Genomic DNA, 19,275 nt, shown 5'->3' with positions numbered 1-19,275 from the left:
TGCAAATTCATATCTGAATTTTGATGCGATGGGATTTACTTCAATTCATTGCCGCAAGTGACACTGCACAATATATTAATGGTTTGACATTTCCGTATTCCTCATCCAATTTTACTTCATACATACCTCGGTTTTTTTTTTTTATTTTGTGTTGATGAAAGGTTACAATACTGGGGTTACATTTCATGATGCTTTCATCTGCATTCTAATGAGCGTCAAAGATCCCAGGAGACGAGATGTATTCATACTTCATTGCTAATGTCACAAAAAACGCGTATCTCTGCAATTTTTAGCTAGCTTTGGGTGGGTTGGTTACCATGGTTACGGTTCATACAGGTGGATAGTCTGAAGGGTCATTGGCCCGTAAACCCAATAACTTTCTTATAAACCTTAACCCTTACCCTAACCCTAAACTTTGCCTTAACCCTAACCTATAATTGATGCTGCATAGGACAGATATCTTGATAAAGATGGGCAGATCAAACCAGATGCGGTTATCTGTGACATTGTGTGTCCAAGCCTGAAATTCAGTTTCATAAGGGATCAAATCAAAATTTGACTACCGGTTCACCGCTGGTTCTGGGTGGTTTCGAGCGGTTCTAAAGACTACAGGAATAAACGCAGTAATAATGTCAGTCGTTGCACCTTGCCTGGTGTAGTAAAATTGGAAGAATTTGTTTTCCTTCCTAGGAGTTCTTCTCAATCAATGTAGCTATCATTCTGGAAACTTGCGCATTCTTGAATATTCATATAGCAATGACCTATGACAACCGGACGGAACTGCCCGGAACCATCAGTTAACCGCCAGTCGAGTTTTGATTTGATCCCTAAGGGCTGGAATACTATATAGTTTGATGTCTTTGTGCTTTTCGTTGTTGTAACAAATACAGTGACAATTTTTGGGGCCTATTAAATACTTTAAATCTCGTAATCTAAATTACACTGTACGTAAATGTTGCAAAGAAAATTCTATCCAAACGGTTACATTTCTGCACATCACATCAAAGCTCTCATTGTAATAGCGCCCATCCCTTTTTAAAAGAATTTTTATTTTGGCCAAATACTTTATATAATCTAGGTTATCGCTTTATTTAGCCCACATTAACTCAATGTCCACATGCGGACTTGAAATGTTAAAAGCATCAAGTGAAAGTTTATTGAACCATACTGGATACAGCATCCATCTGGTTGAGATGGAGCAAAACAAAATATTTTCACCTGTATCATTTTTCACATTTTGGTAAATTTTAAACAAATTTGTTGCTTTCCTAGTTTTTGAATATTGGGAATATATACTGTAATTTGATGCTGAAGAAATAATTTCAGTTACATGTGTTCACTTTTGTGATTGTCTTAAAAATATTGGTCAAAAAATAATTTGTGAAAATAATCTCACTGGTATTTTTTTTCTTTTATATAGAATGTTTTCATTGATAGTCTATTTTCAAGATGATGCCCCTTAGCTCAGATCAGAGAAGATATTGTACACTTCCCACAATGCATTTCTTCCATTTCAATTTTCTGTACTGATTTGCTATCTGTAGTGCAACATGGGTCAATAGTAACAAAAAGTACCCCAATGAAGAGAGCACATTCAGATCAATTTCTTGACTATCAACTACATGCTTAGCCAGTATATTCTCAAAATGAAAACATAAGTAACCTGTACAAAGTAATGGGAGTGTCATTTGATGAAGCTAAAGTGAGAGGGATGTATCATGTTGCAAAGGATTCTGGGAAGGGTAAGATATCTTCTCTGAGCTCAGCTAGTCGCTGAACTGGACTTAATATTTGATTTTATTGAAACCCTTATACTTGATGCTATTGATTTTGTGTGAAATATAAGATGTTTGGTGTTATATAAATAGACACAATTTATAACTAAGGCTCCGAATAAGTGTTGTATATTGTGTATCAGATATGTTTTGCTTAATAAGATAATCAATTGTGTTACTGAGACCTGCATGGTCCACTCCTCACAAGTGTGTCTTTGCTTTGATTCGATTGTGTTACAATCGTTTACTGAAATTAGTATCGTGTGCTTCGCTCAATGACGGCGGCATACTATAGTTGTGTTGCATTCGTGAAAATGATGAAAATTTCCATTATCTGCATGATCGTGTTGTAATTCGGCATTGAACATTTCCCATATGTACGTATTTTGTCATCGGATCATGTTTTATACTCAATGGTGATTGGTGGACTTTGTGATTACCATGGCATGTGTTGAACAGATGACACAATGACAAGGTGCTGACCGTGTGAACACTCTTATCATTCATTTATTATAATTGTGTCATAATCTGGAAATTACGACATAATAATGAAGAATGCTATTTTTGATTGTGTCATATATATATTGTGTATCAGATATTTTTTTGTGATAAGATAATAAGAAAATCAATTATTTTAATGTTAATGATATTGATATTGTATTATCCAAAAGTTTTAGAAAAGGGAATAATGATTCAATCAACTTATACCCCTTTTCACCAAGAATCTTTCTTTTATTTAAATCAGCAATATGTGACCATCCACCACAAAGTGGTAGTAAAATCGGCTTTCAGCTTTAAAATGACACCTCAACCAGCTTCATCGGACATCTGGAAGTGAAGTTATGGTTCATCAAAGGTCAAATTCCTAGTATATTTTACATAGAAATCCAAAATGGAGAATGCAGACTTTACGACCAGTTTGTGGTGGATGGGCACATATATAAATGAACTGATAAAACTGGCCTTATAGAATCGATCTGTTTGATTTTATGCATATACAAGATAAGTCTAAAAAAATAAAAAGCAAACAGTGTTTCTCACACACATTTCTTTTATTTATTTTTATTTTTTTTCAAACAAAATCTGATGACAACATTTTTCAAAATATTTTCTCTTATACATTTTGTTTATCACTATAAGGGACTTTGGGATTTGCATAAAGCACTATAAAAGAATCATTGTATTGTGTTAAGTATCTTAATATGTACATCAATCTATAATATTTTTGAAACTACTTTTTATTTTTCTTATCTACACTGATTTGACAATACATGTATGAGTGATTTGAGGCATACAATGTATAGCATCCTAGCTCTAAAAATGCAAATAAAAATGTGATATTAGAAAATGGGCTTTGTAGACAAAAACTAATTTTTCAAGATTTCAAGCAATCCCCTCAAAGTCTTATTGTATTATTGATGCACTCAAACTTTTTATTTCAGTTAATATTTTTAAATTAGAACATGTTGCTGCTTGCTTTAGTATTGCTGAAATTATGCCCCAAACTCCAAAGCAGTGATTTTGAGAAAACTGAAGAAATGATGATGAAGAGATGAGATGATGACAATTTCACATTTTTTATTTTTTGTAAAATGGCAATATTAAATGCAGAGCCATCCAAATTTAAATACTGCCAGTCAGTCATAAGCACATGCTTGTTTTGAGTCTGAAAGGATGATGTTACATCGGGCTGTCCCAGTTAAAATCATTACACCCCCTATGGAAGTCATTACCCTAATCGCCTATACAGGGGGTGTAGAATATAAATGGAACCATCCATTCAGGTTACCCCATTTGAAATTCACACTCCCTCTGTGGAAGATTAATGTCATGTCTTCTATAGGGGGTGTATGGATTTCAACTGGGACAGCCCATTCAAGCTATAGGTACCTGCTGTGGGTTATTTGTAAATTTGTAAAAAAGCTTAAAAACTATAAACTGGATAAATCGCTTAAAAAAAATCTTTTTTATTTTTAAAGTGTAAAATCAGAAACTTATCTATAAATGATATTGTGTTGCATTCCCCAGAATCAATAGCTTGCATTCTTTAACCCTAACCCAACTAGGACTCACTAAAACTCACTATTAAAACCGCTCTGCGTGCACGGATTCCACGGGACTTGATGACGCAATCAGACAAAGTCATATATACCCAGGGAATCGTTGGCCGGGCCAACGTCACCTGTGTAGCTACATGCTGGGGATCTTCTGCGTGGCATGTGAGGGGTCCGAGGCTCGAATCCCGGGGGTGCCAAGTGACTTTCTTCTTCATCTTCTCTCCTTTTTCGTTCCTTCTTTCCCTTCCGATAGCACAAAAACCACGGTTAGGGTTAGGGTTAAGCTATATGCATGTTTTTCCTATACATGTATGCCTCCTTAACCCTAACCCAACTAGGACTCACTAAAGCTCACTATTAAAACCACTCTGCGTGCACGGATTCCACGGGACTTGATGACGCAATCAGACAAAGTCATATATACCCAGGGAATCGTTGGCCGGGCCAACGTCACCTGTGTAGCTACATGCTGGGGATCTTCTGCGTGGCATGCGAGGGGTCCGAGGCTCGAATCAATATTTCTAAAAAGAAAATGATTTAAGGGTATTATCCCGATTTATCAACTATTTCTACGCATCTTCAGGAAATTATTTTGGTCCTCGACAGATTTAGCCACATACAGTACATATGGCGTTGTGAACATGTTGAGTGTGAAGCGTGAGCAGTTCCTCTTTTAGTATACTATAAAAGTGACAACAGTCACTACACACCTTCTCTGGTTATATACTAGTGCTACGACAGATCTGTGCAAGTCCCTTTAAGTCAATCTGTGAAAGTCCTTTTAAGTCGATCTGTGAAAGTCCCTTTAAGTCAGCTTGTAACACCTGAAAATAAAGCCTCAAATCCTCTGATAGGCTACAGCATATTAGTCGAAACACACTGAGGCAAATTGAGTCTCATTTGTGCCATCCTTTAAGTTAATATTTGTCGTAAAACTAGGTCCGTACCAAGGGATCTATTTCCTGGAGCACTCACTATGGACCACAATGGCCTCATTCCAACTGCATAGTTCAATAATCTCAATTAAACAATCAAAGTGCCAAATTTGACCTCAAGTTGCAGGGTATGAGTTTTTGTACCTACATTTTCAGAGTTCATTCAATGAATGTATAAATGTATTGGGGTTAAAGAACTGTGCCCTGATAGATGAACATGTTGTGGATCCTAGTGACTAGCTGTGTGCATTCTCATCGAGTGACTACTATGCAGCTAATTGTTCAAATTTTTCCTTCTTTTCTCTCTTCTATCCATCGTGTTATACCCGGTGTTATAGCCCCATTTTAACTGTACACGATCGCTGTCTGTTGCAGTGTTGCTGGAGAGTGTTTTATGCCAAGATTCCGCATTTCTGTGGGCTAAATCATATGAGCAGATTCAGTTTATTATTAGATGGGGGAAAGTTGAGGCCAAGAAGACCATTTACATTTTGATGTAATCTGCTGGCGAGGTTCATGATAGTACCCAATTAGTTGGGAAACATTTGAATTATATAGTGTTCCATACATGCACTTACTATTAAAGTGAGATCAAGAGCAAGCTTCTTTAGTTCCAAGTCTGACGAATTTGGGTGGGTCATTTGTGTAATTCAAGACCTCATTGAGGGAATAGAGATGTTATGGAATAAAGCTGTATGATTACTCAATGTAGTTTTGACACAAGACTAATTCTGTGAAAAAAACATACGAAAGAAAAACCCAGATTTGCAAGAAACAGAAGGACATTACAATTCCACTTTAAAATGTTACCAAATTTGTTGTACCAGTATCTGCAGAATCAGCTAAATTCATATATTTAGCTCAAGTATTCTGGTAATTCAAAGTAGGGCCTATCATTAGGGCCTATCATTAGCCCAATCAGGTCCTTAAATGACAACTGTGGCAACTCAACTCAATGTATCAATTTTGTGGTATTTACCTGCAAGGAGACATTTTCCACCAAGGTACACACTGCGTAAAATGTCTTCAAGCCTGTGGAGTATACATACATATGGCTTCAATCTGTTAAAACTTCATGCATGCAGGGCTATTAAGTAAGATCTATAAGTTCACTATACAAGACAGCTAAAACAAAAACAAAACACATTACATAAGTACAAAAGTTACAATATAATAATTAAAATTGTAAAAATCTAAAAAAAATTCAGGATTGGGCACTGAGATTTTTAGCTACTATACTACAACTCCAGTCAGTAGCTGTGTTCACATTGGTGGACGTATTAAACGCCCCTGGCGTACACCTGGCTGAACTTGGTCGTCACAACTTGTTATCAGGATTATAGGCAGTGTGAACGATGGTCAGCGTAGTTCCGCCAGGTGTACGTCCAATGATTTACTCATGACAAAAGTCAGGAGTAGCAAGCTAGGTGTAATCTCCACCAGGCGTATGTTGCAATATGAACGCTGCTACGCCTGGCACCCGGTGTAAGTTTAACCTTTTTGGTCTAAACTAAGAAATTTCATTTTGTGTGGTTGAAAAAGGTCACAGAAACCCCGGAAGTGGAAGCCGGTGTTCGGTCGATCCTTCATGTAATTATTTCGTGTAATCTAATCCTAACTCTAACCCTAATCCTAACCCTAACCCTAAGCCTAATCCTAATCATAACCCTAATCCTAACCCTAACCCTAATCCTAACCCTAACCCTAATCCTAACCCTAAACTAACCCTAACTCTAACCCTGACCCTAACCCTAATTTCGTGTAAAATTACATGAAGGAATAACCCGGTGTTCACACCGACCAGAAGGAATTCTTTGTGGAACTGGTCGGCATAGTGCTAGGAGTAGGCTAGGTGTGGACACGCGGTAGGAGTTGAAAATATTTTTTATCAATGTTACGCTGGGTATAACTCAAAATGTGAACACACAATAATTTAAAATATACATTGTAAGCTGCAGTATTACAGTGTGCTTAGAGGCCACAATAAAATTATATGCAGCAGTTGTTCAAATGTTTGATCCATGTCCCAGATTTGTGCTAATTACTCTTTTCCCCTGTTGAAAATGACAACAATCTTGACTTAATAAATGCAGAACTTGCCCTAATGTGAATGCTAATTTCCGTGCATAATTACTTGTGCATAAAGCCTGCAGGGATGGGAGAAGAGAGCGAAGAAAATTTATGTGAAAATTGCAACTTAAAAGAGTAGTGTGAACATGGAAGTTATTGACAATGGTTCATTAAATTTGTGGTGCTCTTCCAGAGCTCTAGCTGGGAGGTGGTGCAGGGGCAGGGGTATCCCTAAAAAAAAGCCAATTTGAAAAAAGGTCACTTTCCTCTGTAAAAAACATTGAAAATCAGCCCCTTTAGAAGAAAAATCCACAATAGGTCCTCTTTTTGCAGTAAAGTAGAAAAAATCACAAAAGGTTCACTTTACCCCATCTCCTCCAAATAATTCCTAGCTTCAGGTCTGCTCTGCAGAGCTTTTCACAAAATGAAAAGTGTGTAAAACTGATTGCTTGGATAATACATAACTATTTAATCTGAATTAGTCATATTAAGCATAAATTAATACAATTTTAGATGAAATTGTTGTAGCACAAAAAACCTTAATTGAGCAAAAATACCACTTTTGCAGTAATATACATCTATGCAAAGTAATAGTAATATTGTACCACATTAGCAGGTACTCCAACTCCTCTAAATTGCTTTTTCTACATGATTGCATACTCGAAATCAAGAAAATCACTTGCCTCAGGTTCTCTCTTAAGTAGACCCAATATAAAAATGAAATATGACATAATCTCCTTTAACATTCAAATTTCATTTCATCGTAATATCTCATTTTGTGAATGAATTAAGCAATTGCATATATTTTACTTTGAGTTGGTGATCTGTTACTCTCACGATTTATTAGTACTTTTATATCGGTGCCTTGAAGCATTCATCTGCTTGTGTGCTATTTTTTTTTTCTGTAATACTTTTAAGTAGTAGAATGCTCTTACAAGATTCATGTTGTGCCATTTTACAATGCTGAATATTTTGCAGTGTTCTGAAGTACAGTTTTAAGAAATTGCACCAATGACTATACATTTGTATGTGTCTTACCGAAGGCCATCAGTGCAACTCTTCTATGACATGGAGACAATGTTGACTTTGCTGGCATTTAGTTTATGCCAGTGACCTCATCACATATAGATTGTTTAGTCGTACTGACTTTTGCCCTTTCTTTTACTTTACTATGGCTGATTAACTGTTGCCTCTGAGAACCACATTAAATCTTGACGAGTCTGCGATATCAGTGCGCATTTCGTTTGGTACAACTTCAAATCGCAAACAATCATTCAAAACGCCAGTGTACATGTACATACATATTCCATAGATGCGAGTATGAAATAGCTGCAGCCACGCATTGACGTCACTGCCTTGCCCAGAATAAAAATACTAATAGTAACTATGTATAACTACCAAACAAACAGTGGGTGGTTCTCCTGAGTACATCAAAAAATCTATCAAGCTTTCTGGGTTTTAATACGGTAATAAATAAATGATGAGTATAAAAGGTGAAATGTAGCTTGTCTATTGCAACTGAAACAGGTTTTCTTGCAGCGCTGGATGTCTCGCAAACAATAGCACATCTATACAGATGTTAAACAGTCTGTGGGGTTGATTGTCATCATTGACATTTTACTAGTCTCATGCATCATAAGGCAAAAAAAAAAAAAAAATTGTTTGTTTGTCCACATCCGACCGACCGTGTACCCTGGTCCCGACTGTGTCTTTTTTTCTTTCTTTCTTTTTTTGGATATTTTTTTTTTTTTTTTTTTTTTTTTTTTGCATCGAAACAGTGGTTAGTATAAATTTAAAGAAAGAAAATGTAAAGAAAATGAACAGTATAACATGCAGAACCATCTCAAGAGTTAAACCAGTAAAGTGCTGTGTGTTTTGACTTATTTACCAGTCTTCAAATTGTCAGTTTCAAGTGCAATATCTAAAAAAAAAAAAAAAAAAAAAAAAAAAAATCCGACCTACCGACCCAACTGTTTCATAAGCCTCTATGGACAAACAAACAATTTTTTTTTGGCCTAACTGTTGCCTTAGTTTGTTTATATACCTTGTTTTCAATTACAGAATGATTTTTTATAAATCAGAAAAGTTATTTAATTACCGGTGATGATCATTCAACCCAACTAATCCATCATTCCTAATTTTTTTTTCATTTCAGAGTGTCGGTGCTGAGCACGTTCATTATCATCGTAGTATGGATGATGGTGGGAGGAGAAATTTTTGTTATTATGGTAAGTAGAATGGAAAGAGCAATTGTCACAACTGATTTCAAATAAAATTATTTAGTAAACAAAGAAACACACCCAAAAGAGCAACAGTATAATTCCATAATTTGTAAAAGCACAGATATCAGATCCAGGAGAGAACTCACGAGTAGGATATGTGGTCAAAACTAATTTCAAATAAAAGCTGCTTCTTTCTAATGAAATTAGACCTGGGCATTATTGTATAAATTATGCTAAAACAGCTCTAATTATGGGTATTTACATCGATTTTGCAAAAAAAATAAAAAGCCCCTCTTCCTCCTTTCTTTCAAAAATCCGGATGTGAAACATATTTTTAATTTACTTGGCCTGATATAAAATGATAGAAGAAATTATTCAAAACCGTTTAGGAAGTTTGGTGTACTCCCACAATAGCAATTGTACACATCAGAGGAGTGTCTATGAATATTTCAAAATTGGGGGAAAAAAACTTCAGACAGCCTGGTCTGTCAGGAATGGATTTTTAATTTAGAAGACAAGTATTTTTGGGAATAACTCTTGTCAACCAAGAGGTCTTTATAACTGAGTGAAATTTTTAAAGGAAAACCTCTGAGTGCACTTTCATAGCAGTAAGCCATTACTTAAAGTGTATGCACCTGTGTCACATATGCTGAACATCTGTCTGGGCCAGACATTTTACCATGTTTACAAACTTCAAAATACTTTTCAGTTGGTTTTAGCTTACGAATGTTTTGTCTGTGGGGACATTTTTAATATCTCTCAAGAACTTTTGAACCTAATTTAGGCACGTTTGTACTCATTTGAAAGGATTTTATGACGATGGTCCATAGATTATTGATATGACTGCCAAAATGTGAAATCAGTTGTCCCTTTAAAGATGTTTTTTTTTCTTTTCTGGAACTGCTGGATATCTGCAGCATGAAAAGTTTGAAATATTGGGTGATTCGCATCGAACCGTTTCAATGCGATCTTCTGGGATGCGTATCCATAGTAGAAATAGTCAACACGGCACTTGAATCTGCATCCGGGAAATGGTCCAGTAGTGAGGGTGTTTCTTGTGTGTTTATTAGTGTGTGTCAAGCCTTGAAATAAGCGGACTGTTACCAGTAGCAATTTCTTTTTGAACATTGCTTCTGGTTCACTGGGATTTTACAAGAACCAGGAGCAATTTCTGAAGAAACAGGAGTAATTTTCAAGTAGTAAATCATTTTCTGCATTATACATTTACTGCATACCAGCACTACTGCATTAAGTTCAAAACTGGAACCAGGAGCAATTTGTTTTGGTCAATTGCTCCTGGTTCATGTAAATTTTACAAGGACCAGGAGCAATTGATGGCTTTACAAGGGCAAATTTGCTCCTGAGGTCTGCTTATTTCAAGGCGGGGTGTGTGTGCATGTAGGATGCTCATGGCACAATGCCATGTGTGTGTAAGGTGCTCATGACGTGATGCCGTCTGCGCGCACAAGAGGAGATCACACTGAAACGCATCCCAGGAATGCATTTTAATGCAGATCTTGCATCTCACGTGGAGGCACCCCTGCACGGTGCACCACGTGAAACTATAAAACAGTATAGCATCATGTTCATTGATTGCTCCTCAGTGCAACTCTGCCTCATCAACAGAACAGCTCCCCTGGACAATGTTGTATAATGCAAAATGTGTGCTTATGAATAACATTACTCAGGGCCTAGGGAGCTATTGGAGACCAGGCAGTGCACTGAGCCCTCGATATCTAGGTCTGTGATGTGGATCTTTTATTGCAGGTGTTGGCAAACTCTGTGTATTTTGATCTGTCATTTGAAGTGTTATCAACAACGCAATTATATCACAGAATTTAAGTCGGATCTTGACAGGATTTCAGCGTAATTGTACCTGTAAAATGATGAATAGCACTTTTAATATTATTAAAAACAAATCAGAGGATTAATTTAGTGACAAATGACTCTCTCCCTCTCACTCTCTCTGCTTGACTGTAAATCACATGAAAATTTGGGCTGTTCCATTTAAAATCCACACTACCCCTGTGGAAGATTTTGGAAATATCTTCCACAGGGGGAGTATGTTTTTCAAATGTAATTAGTCAGGGTTAATCATTTTGAAACCCATACTCCCTCTGTATTGTGGCTTTACCTATATCTTCCACAACTGGAGTGAGTAATTAGAATGGAAGTTACCCAACTGTCTATTCTATTCGATACTCATACTCCCTCTGTGGAAAACTGTTGCTTAATCTTCCACAGCTGGAGTGTGGATTTTAAATGGAATAGCCCGATGTGTGTCTCATATTGTTACTGTAGTCCTTTTGTGTTTGCCCTAGATTTTTTTTTTTTCAGTTCTAAAATTTCAGGTTTTTTTCAGTTCTAACATTTCAGTTCTAGAATACATTAAAACTGTGACCTACATTTGGTCTAACGGGAAACTTAAAGAAACTTGCAAATGTTGTAAGGAAATCATGTATTACCTGTGTATGGGTGTATAATAGAGATCTGCAGTAATTTGTAGTAACATATAACTTAAAAGTATTAAGTGTGTGCTGCACTTATATAAATATTTATCTTAAGTGTAGAGTGTAAGTTGATGAACATGTAATGTTAGAAGAACTATAACATCAAAGAAGCAATAACCAGTTTGCACATTATCGCAACAGGTGTTTTCACATTGTCACAACAGGTGGGAGAAATGGGATATTTTAAAAATATTCTCTAACAAATCACACACATACACTAAGGAAAGAAACAAATTTTTACTTGGTCATTGAAATCAAATCAGTTGGAATAAGAAGTGCACTTTTCAGTCTTTTCCAAGTCTGTTTCTTCTGAAGTGAACCCAAACCTGCCTGGTTATCAAATTAATCAGTGACAAGGTTATCTTTGAATTTGACAGGTGCTAATTGATGCAATAACATAAAAAACATGAACTAGCACTGTCGAATTCAAATATACCCTTGTCACTGATTAATTTGATAACCAGGCAGGTTTGGTTCACCCCATAAGAACTACTCTGGCTGGGCTTCCTCTTTAAAGCAAGATTCATGATCATTGGGATATTCCAGTTGAAATCCATACACCCCCTATGGAAGACATGACCTTAATCTTCCACACAGGGAGTGTAGATGTGTAACTACCATTCAGGTAATCACACTCCCTGTATGGGAGATTAAGGCCATGTCTTCCATAAGGGGTGTATGGATTTCAACTTTTATCTCCCACTCAGATAGAGTGAATTTCAAATGGGGTTACCTGAATGGGTGACTTTTTTTGAAATCTACACTCCCTCTGTGGGAGTGGATTTCAACTAGAATAGCCCAATATACCAGTACTGTAAATAAAATGGTGCTAACCTTTTCTATTGTTCTTATATCTTTCGCACAGGGTGCTAGTGATTTTTGTGTAGATCCAAACCAATTTCTCATCAAAGAAGCACAGAGAAATTCTAGATTATCAGAAGGTAGGTTTATACCATTGAAATAAGATTGGGAGAAGTCGGATTCCGTTATTATACCATTGATATAGATTAGGAGAAGTCGGATTCCGCCATTATACCATTGATATAGATTAGGTGAAGTTGGATTCCGCCATGTTTGTGTGTCATTCATAGAGGGGGAAATAGTGTTCACGGCAGCTATCGCAATTTTGAGATGTTTTTGCCCAATAATTGTGTAATTGTGCTTTGTCGAAGTTATTTGACAAAAATGATTAGGTTTGACTTGAAGCTCAACCAGGTGGTGTATGACGTGCAGTCCCTAAATTCAGTAAATTTTCATCGTCAACCGTGTAATTGAATGGGATTATTTTGAAATTTTAAAACGCTTGAAATATCAAAAACAAATAGGCCTATGTTGATAAATAATATAAATACAAGCTAAAACCGTTGGGGTTCGATAATGAACCCCACAAAACTAACCAAGTATATGGAAAATGCCATACGGCCGGGCGGTTTCACGAGTTGCCGGCGCGATCATGTCATCCGCCGCCTGAGCTCAACCTACATGTTGTTGCGATCTATTTTCTTTTTGAGTCATGAAGATTCTGAGTCATACATAACCCAGAACAATTTTTGTTTACAAGCTTTCCCCGCATTCAAACAAGAAGACGTTTTGATTGACAAAAAAGGGAAATGCGTGCATTTGCTGCAAGGCAGTGTGTCTCCTGTGAGACATGTATGCAAACCGGCATCACGACACATTTAGGTTTGGAGCGAGCATTTGCTTTAGCTTGTTTACAACTAAATATGTAACTGGAAAAACAAAAATGGTAACAGGAACCAGCCAATCTACAGACGATCTGACAGGCATTTCTTGGAGGCGTCGAAGGGAAGTCGGGAAGGTGTGAAAAGTGCTGCAGTATGTTATGTCCCCTCGCTAATTCCAGCTATCAATGATCTGTGGATGCATAATAAGACTTGTCCCCCTAAAGAGGGCGATAGTTAATTAACCCTATCACACGTGTGTATGTATCAATGTTTATTGGCACCGTGCAACTTATGAAAAAGTTAATCATATTGGGCTATTCCATTTAAAATCCACACTACCCCTGTGGAAGATTTAGCTCAAGTTTTCCACAGAGGGAGTATGAGTATCAAATAGAATAGACAGTTGGGTAACTTCCATTTTAATTACTCACTCCAGTTGTTGAAGATATAGCTAAAGCCATAATACAGAGGGAGTATGGGTTTCAAAATGATTAACTCTGACCAATTACATTTGAAAACCATACTCCCACTGTGGAAGATATTGCCAAAATCTTCCACATAGGGAGTGTGGATTTTAAATGGCATGAGCAGCCAATCAAAGTGAAGGAAATGAAGTGTGCTGTCATCGTGATAAGTCGGGTTGCTGTCAGTGATGCGTTTGTCATAGGGATTCACCTTCAGGGTGTCTGTTACACTATGGACCACAATGGTGATTGGTCTCATCCCAATATGCCATAGTTTAATAACCTCAATTAAACAATAATAGAGCAAAATTTGACCTCAAGTTGCAGAGTATGAGTTTGTACCTAAATTTTCAAAGGTCATTCAATGAATGTACAACTGTATGGGGTTAAAGAAATGTGCCCTGATAGATGAGCATGTTGTGGATCCTAGTGTTGGGAATCGGTACTGAATGTCAGACAACTGTTGGGTGTTTAGCATTTTGGTAGGGATGTGCAATATGTGTCTTCATTCATCCAAACATGACACTATAATCTACTGTTTTTCCCCATTTGAAAGTATGTAGTTCCTTGTATAGCACACCAAGCACCTTTTTGTTTGAACAACATGCATTGTAAATCCACATTGATATTTTCACATCGACAACCAGTTTTCATACTGTTGAACTCTGTTGGAGTAGATGGCAAGAGGAACTGTTTTCAGATACCTTTAATACCTGGTTATAGGGTTGGCACATTTCACTTTTGCGGTTTTCAATTTTTGTTTTGCGTTGTGACACAATCTGTATTGTCATTTTTAATTCTGGATTGATATGGTTACAAAATGGATAAAAGCCCCTAATTCCTCAGTCCATATAGGTTTGACATGTTGGACTGTGTCATCGGTTTTCACTGTCCCTGGCAATGGTTGAAGGAAGTATCTTTTCTCGATGGAAATAAATCATCAGTGGCAAGCTTTGGGCATATAAAAATTTGCACTATGGACATGAAATAGGAGAGTAGAGAAGACAAACTTAATATAGCTATATGTGCATAACCCAACAGCAGAGATGCCAGTTTTCAGGTTTTAACCTGAAATCAGGTTTTTTGTGAGTCAAAATTCCTGCATTTTTATTTATTTTCAGCCTGTTTTGGGGCTTTTGGCCTGCATACACATGCTTTTTCAGGTTTTTTGAGTGAAACTGACTGGCATCTCTGCAACAGGAAAATGTGACATATTGGATTGTCGTGGAAAGGGACCAAATCTCTAAAGGTGCAAAATGAAATTGTCATTGTACATAATGAAACAATAAGACATTATTAAAGGTCTATTCAATTCACATGACCAATCATGACGTTTATGATCCAGGTGTATATATTTATGATCCAGGTATATGTGTAGTGGAAACATGTCACACATATCAAAATAGAACTGATCATTCTTTGTCCGAGTTGACATAAACTTGCATTGTAAATACAACTGTTAACAGTGGAAACTTAACAATGGATTTGATACTTGTGTTGAAATACACCGCCATGTGAATCCAAGAAATGAAGTCTACAGTTTCATTCCCCTTTTTATATGGAACGTTGCGTGTTAAGACCTTTTTTTTTTTATCTAGGTGATCAATTTTGTTGTCTTTGATAATTTCCAGTAAGTTCTGCATATAAATTACTGCTCTTTTCTCTGATTCAAACTGGTCTCATAACAGCAAGACAATTTATGGGAGTAAGTTTTCACAATTTCTCTAGTTATATGTTACTTGGTCTTCAATTTTAAATTTTCTTCCGATCCAAAACAATGCCATAAAGGCCCAAAAATATATTTTGAATATTATGAATATATCAGTGCCTTCCTCAAGCAAAAGTAAAAACGTTGTGAACTCCCCCACCCATACTTTTCAGTCTAATATCAAATCAGTAGTTTATAGGCAATTCACAATGACGTAAAAGGACCAAAATTGACAGAGATGATGGATGTGGATTCAGCATGATGTAGACAAGTTAGATGAACTGTCTCATACATGTTATTGCAAGCTCAATTCATCATCATTATTACCTGCCGATCTAACATTGCCTCTGATTGGTCAATTACATAATATCTTCACTTTAATCACCAATCAAAATGGAGCTTTGCAAATTATTCACCCCAATTTTTTTGTGTGGTGAAATTATTCTAACAATGTTGCTGATTGGGCCAATTGTAATGAAAACTTCTTTTTGGCCAATCGGCAGGTAGTTCTCATGGAGTTAAAGTTCAGTGATATGTAAAAATACTCACGTGCAGAGCTCAAAGGCAGGGGTAGAATTTAAATTGTTTTACCTTTCGAGAATCCATAATCATTTTTACGAGAATCTTTACGTTCTCCCCATTTACTTACTGGTAGGCTTAAAAAATCGATAAGATTCACACAATCCAGTTTAGGAGAATCTCAGCAATTAATGGTTTCTTGGATTATGGCCAACATTCTAGACCTGAAAAGATTCAGATTTGGGCAATTTATCATATTTACGCATTATAGCGACTGCTTAAAATTTACCATCCAAATTTAATTACAAGCATGAGAATTTTAGGTTAAAACCTGAATTCAGGTTTTGTTGCTGTCCAAATTTACACAATTTTATTTATTTTTGGCCTGTTTTTAGGTCTTTTTGTCCATTTTCTCTCTACTTTTCAGGTTTGTTTTTTCAATATTCAATTTTTTTAGATTAGTTCATTCTCATATCTGTAATTAAATCTGTAATACCTACAAACTACAATATACCTTGAATTAAACAAATATATATATATTGTACAGTAACTATTTTGTTAACACTTGTGGTATATATTACATACTGAAAATATATACTTACAGAAAAATAAACCACAACACAAATATTACAGAGGTTACTCAAATGTTGCAGAGGTGAAGTCCTGTTGCCCTCATATTTCTTGAGCGCCTTTCCTGTTTTTCATGCTAAACATGTTTTACATTAATGTTTTCTTTCCTGAAAGAGTGATCTATAATTGAATTTCAACACCAACAAACATGTTTTGTTAGGGGACTGTCCAATAATTATCTGTTTTTAAGTGAAAAATTGTCAAAATAATGCACAATACGTCCTGTATCTGGTTCATGGTCTAAATTTGTATCTTTTTGCACCAATAAATCCAAAATGTTTGCTTTTATTGAAAATAATTTTAAAATCTGAGTGGCATTTTGACTGCAAATCTTTGTTTTAATTGTTTGCACACGTTTGCTGGCATTAACAATATACCAAATTCGACTTTACTGCGTTGGATATACACACAGGCTTGCATCATTTGTGACTCATTATTTCCCGCTAATTTAGTAAGCTGTCTTGAGCAATGTGAAATAATGATTTTTAAATCAAGAAAAAATAGGAGGAAATATTAACAAGTTGTATTTTGTCAGTTTCAAGTGAAAAAATACATCTTAGTGTTGATAAGTATCAAGAAATCCCAAATTCTGACGTGGACGTTTAAAAACACCAACAAACAAATGAAGAACAATTATTTTGATTCAGCCTGTGTTAATGGCAGGAAATCTGCATGTTGTGGTTTGTACTGAATTAGTACATTGATGGTCATACATAACAAAAACAGAATAGAGGTTTGTTTTTCCATTTTGCTTTATACTTAATTTCCAGGATATGCACATTAAATACAAATGTTGTTCTAAAAGTGGTTTGGTTTGATTTTTAGTGTCGTGAAGGTTATTGTTAAAGTGTGTTTTATTTGTGTGAGTGCCTTAATCAATTGAGGGCACACTTAATGCACAATTACCATAACAGTGGACAACAAACAGGTACATTGGACATCCACACTTCCTGGACAGTGGTGATATATCACAAATAGCATAAAAACGGACAAGAAACAATGAAATTAAAGGGAAAAGGACAACTGTTTAAGAATAAGTAATGTGACTGTGAGTAATAAATACTATTATGAGACCACCAATAACACTTTGAACATCAAATGAAGAATCAAGCCATCTTAACATTCTGATTAGAAATTGACATTTTAAGTTATGAAGAAATAACAATGCTAATTGGTAATTTTTTTTGTTCCATTTTGATCTTGCAGACGTATTGAAATATTATATAAATTGCAATGCAACCTCTATGAGTCCATTCAAAAAGGTAAGTTTGTGAGATTCAAAGTGTGGGGGCGCCTCCCCCCAAAAAGATATTTCTGCACACCTCCGTCCAAACCAGTCAAATTTTCCTGTATGTCCCCAGTACAAGGGGCCAGAGATTGTAACTGATATGTGCATTAAGCAATAAAGCTGTAATTAATGGTAAATGTAAGCATTTTAAAACTTAGTAGTTTTAATTTTTATTAATTGGATCAATTGTGGCATTAAAACATAAGTGGTCGATTTAGTAATAATAAATGACTGTCAGTAAGTTTACCGACTAGGCGGATAGAGGGGAGATAATGAAGGCTTTTGTAATGAAGGCCGAAACAAAATTTCTGTTGATAATTTGGTATTCCAAATTTGAATAAGTTTACACTGATGAATAATATGAGAAAACAATTAACCTTAGGTGTGGCATCAGAATATATTGAGATTTTAATTTTATCCAGGTCCAATAAATGCCTCATTTACTATCATTTGGTTACAAATTCTGACTCGCCCATGACTGTGAGAATCATGTTGATATGATACTGCAAGTTCAAGCAAACTTTCTACTATTTGAATCTATTGATATAAATTGAATTGTAACAATACATTCAATGTTTACATAGATTAGTGTTACATCTGTTCCAGAAATAAGTATTGTTATCATTGTGTATGTTGCTAGGTGGAACATGAAATGAATTTCATGCTCTATTTAATTCAGTAGTGTGAATTTGTCAATTTGAGCATAGATAGTGAAGGAGATACAATTTTGATCGCATCATATAATTGATTTCATATTATGTGGGGCTGAGAAAGAATGATGATTGTGCAAAGTTCTTGAGCAGGCACAAGTCGTCATGTTGTGAGAGATTTTTTAGACCTGTTAAACTTGGTACATGTATATAGGTCTGGTAAAGCTATTCATTCAAGCCAGCTAGTTGAGTGATGGTCATGGGAATATCACAGTATTGGGGCTATTTTCAGAACAGTGCAACAAAGTTGTATCTCCTATATAATGTAGCTGCTCTATGCAACTTGATTTATTTTATATGAAATCACAAGCTCAAGATTCTTAAAAGTATTAAAGTAAGTAGTGAGTGCAGCCGGGGGCAGGGAGCTCTAGCTGCGGAAAGTCTCCTTATTGTGTTAAAGCCATATTATAACATTTCTGTAAAAATAGATTAGTATTTATTTTCCATAAAATGTTAGCTTTTACTGTCAGATATGTCCCTTTAATTTTGAGCCGAACAAGTGAGGTAAAGCATAGAAAATAGGAATTTACTACAAGCGCCCATACATGTTACTCCCGCGGTTGTAATACGGAAATTTTTGCAGAGTATCTTTATTGACTAAAGTACATTACAATCGTGTAAAAACCAGAATTAAACAAACTTTTTGAGGGCGTTCGTCTCAGCAAATGTTATAAGGCCCTTCACATTAAATTCTTAGTTTAC

At 35.8% G+C, this 19,275-nt stretch overlaps 1 protein-coding gene across 1 annotated transcript in view; it reads left to right on the top strand.

Annotated features, from left to right (window-relative positions):
- Positions 1-19,275, top strand: part of LOC140163549 (protein tweety homolog 1-B-like) — a 141,563-nt gene that overhangs the window by 94,033 nt on the left and 28,255 nt on the right. The window contains exons 7-9 of the mRNA XM_072186863.1: positions 8,993-9,065; positions 12,435-12,510; positions 17,782-17,837. Of these exons, the coding sequence (XP_072042964.1) occupies positions 8,993-9,065; positions 12,435-12,510; positions 17,782-17,837 (205 nt within the window). The remainder of the gene's footprint in view (positions 1-8,992; positions 9,066-12,434; positions 12,511-17,781; positions 17,838-19,275) is intronic.

The sequence above is a fragment of the Amphiura filiformis genome, chromosome 11 (assembly GCF_039555335.1).
Source record: "Amphiura filiformis chromosome 11, Afil_fr2py, whole genome shotgun sequence".
Classification (NCBI taxonomy): domain Eukaryota; kingdom Metazoa; phylum Echinodermata; class Ophiuroidea; order Amphilepidida; family Amphiuridae; genus Amphiura; species Amphiura filiformis.
Note: the sequence above shows the minus strand (reverse complement) of the source record. Positions and strands in the feature narration are given on the sequence as shown.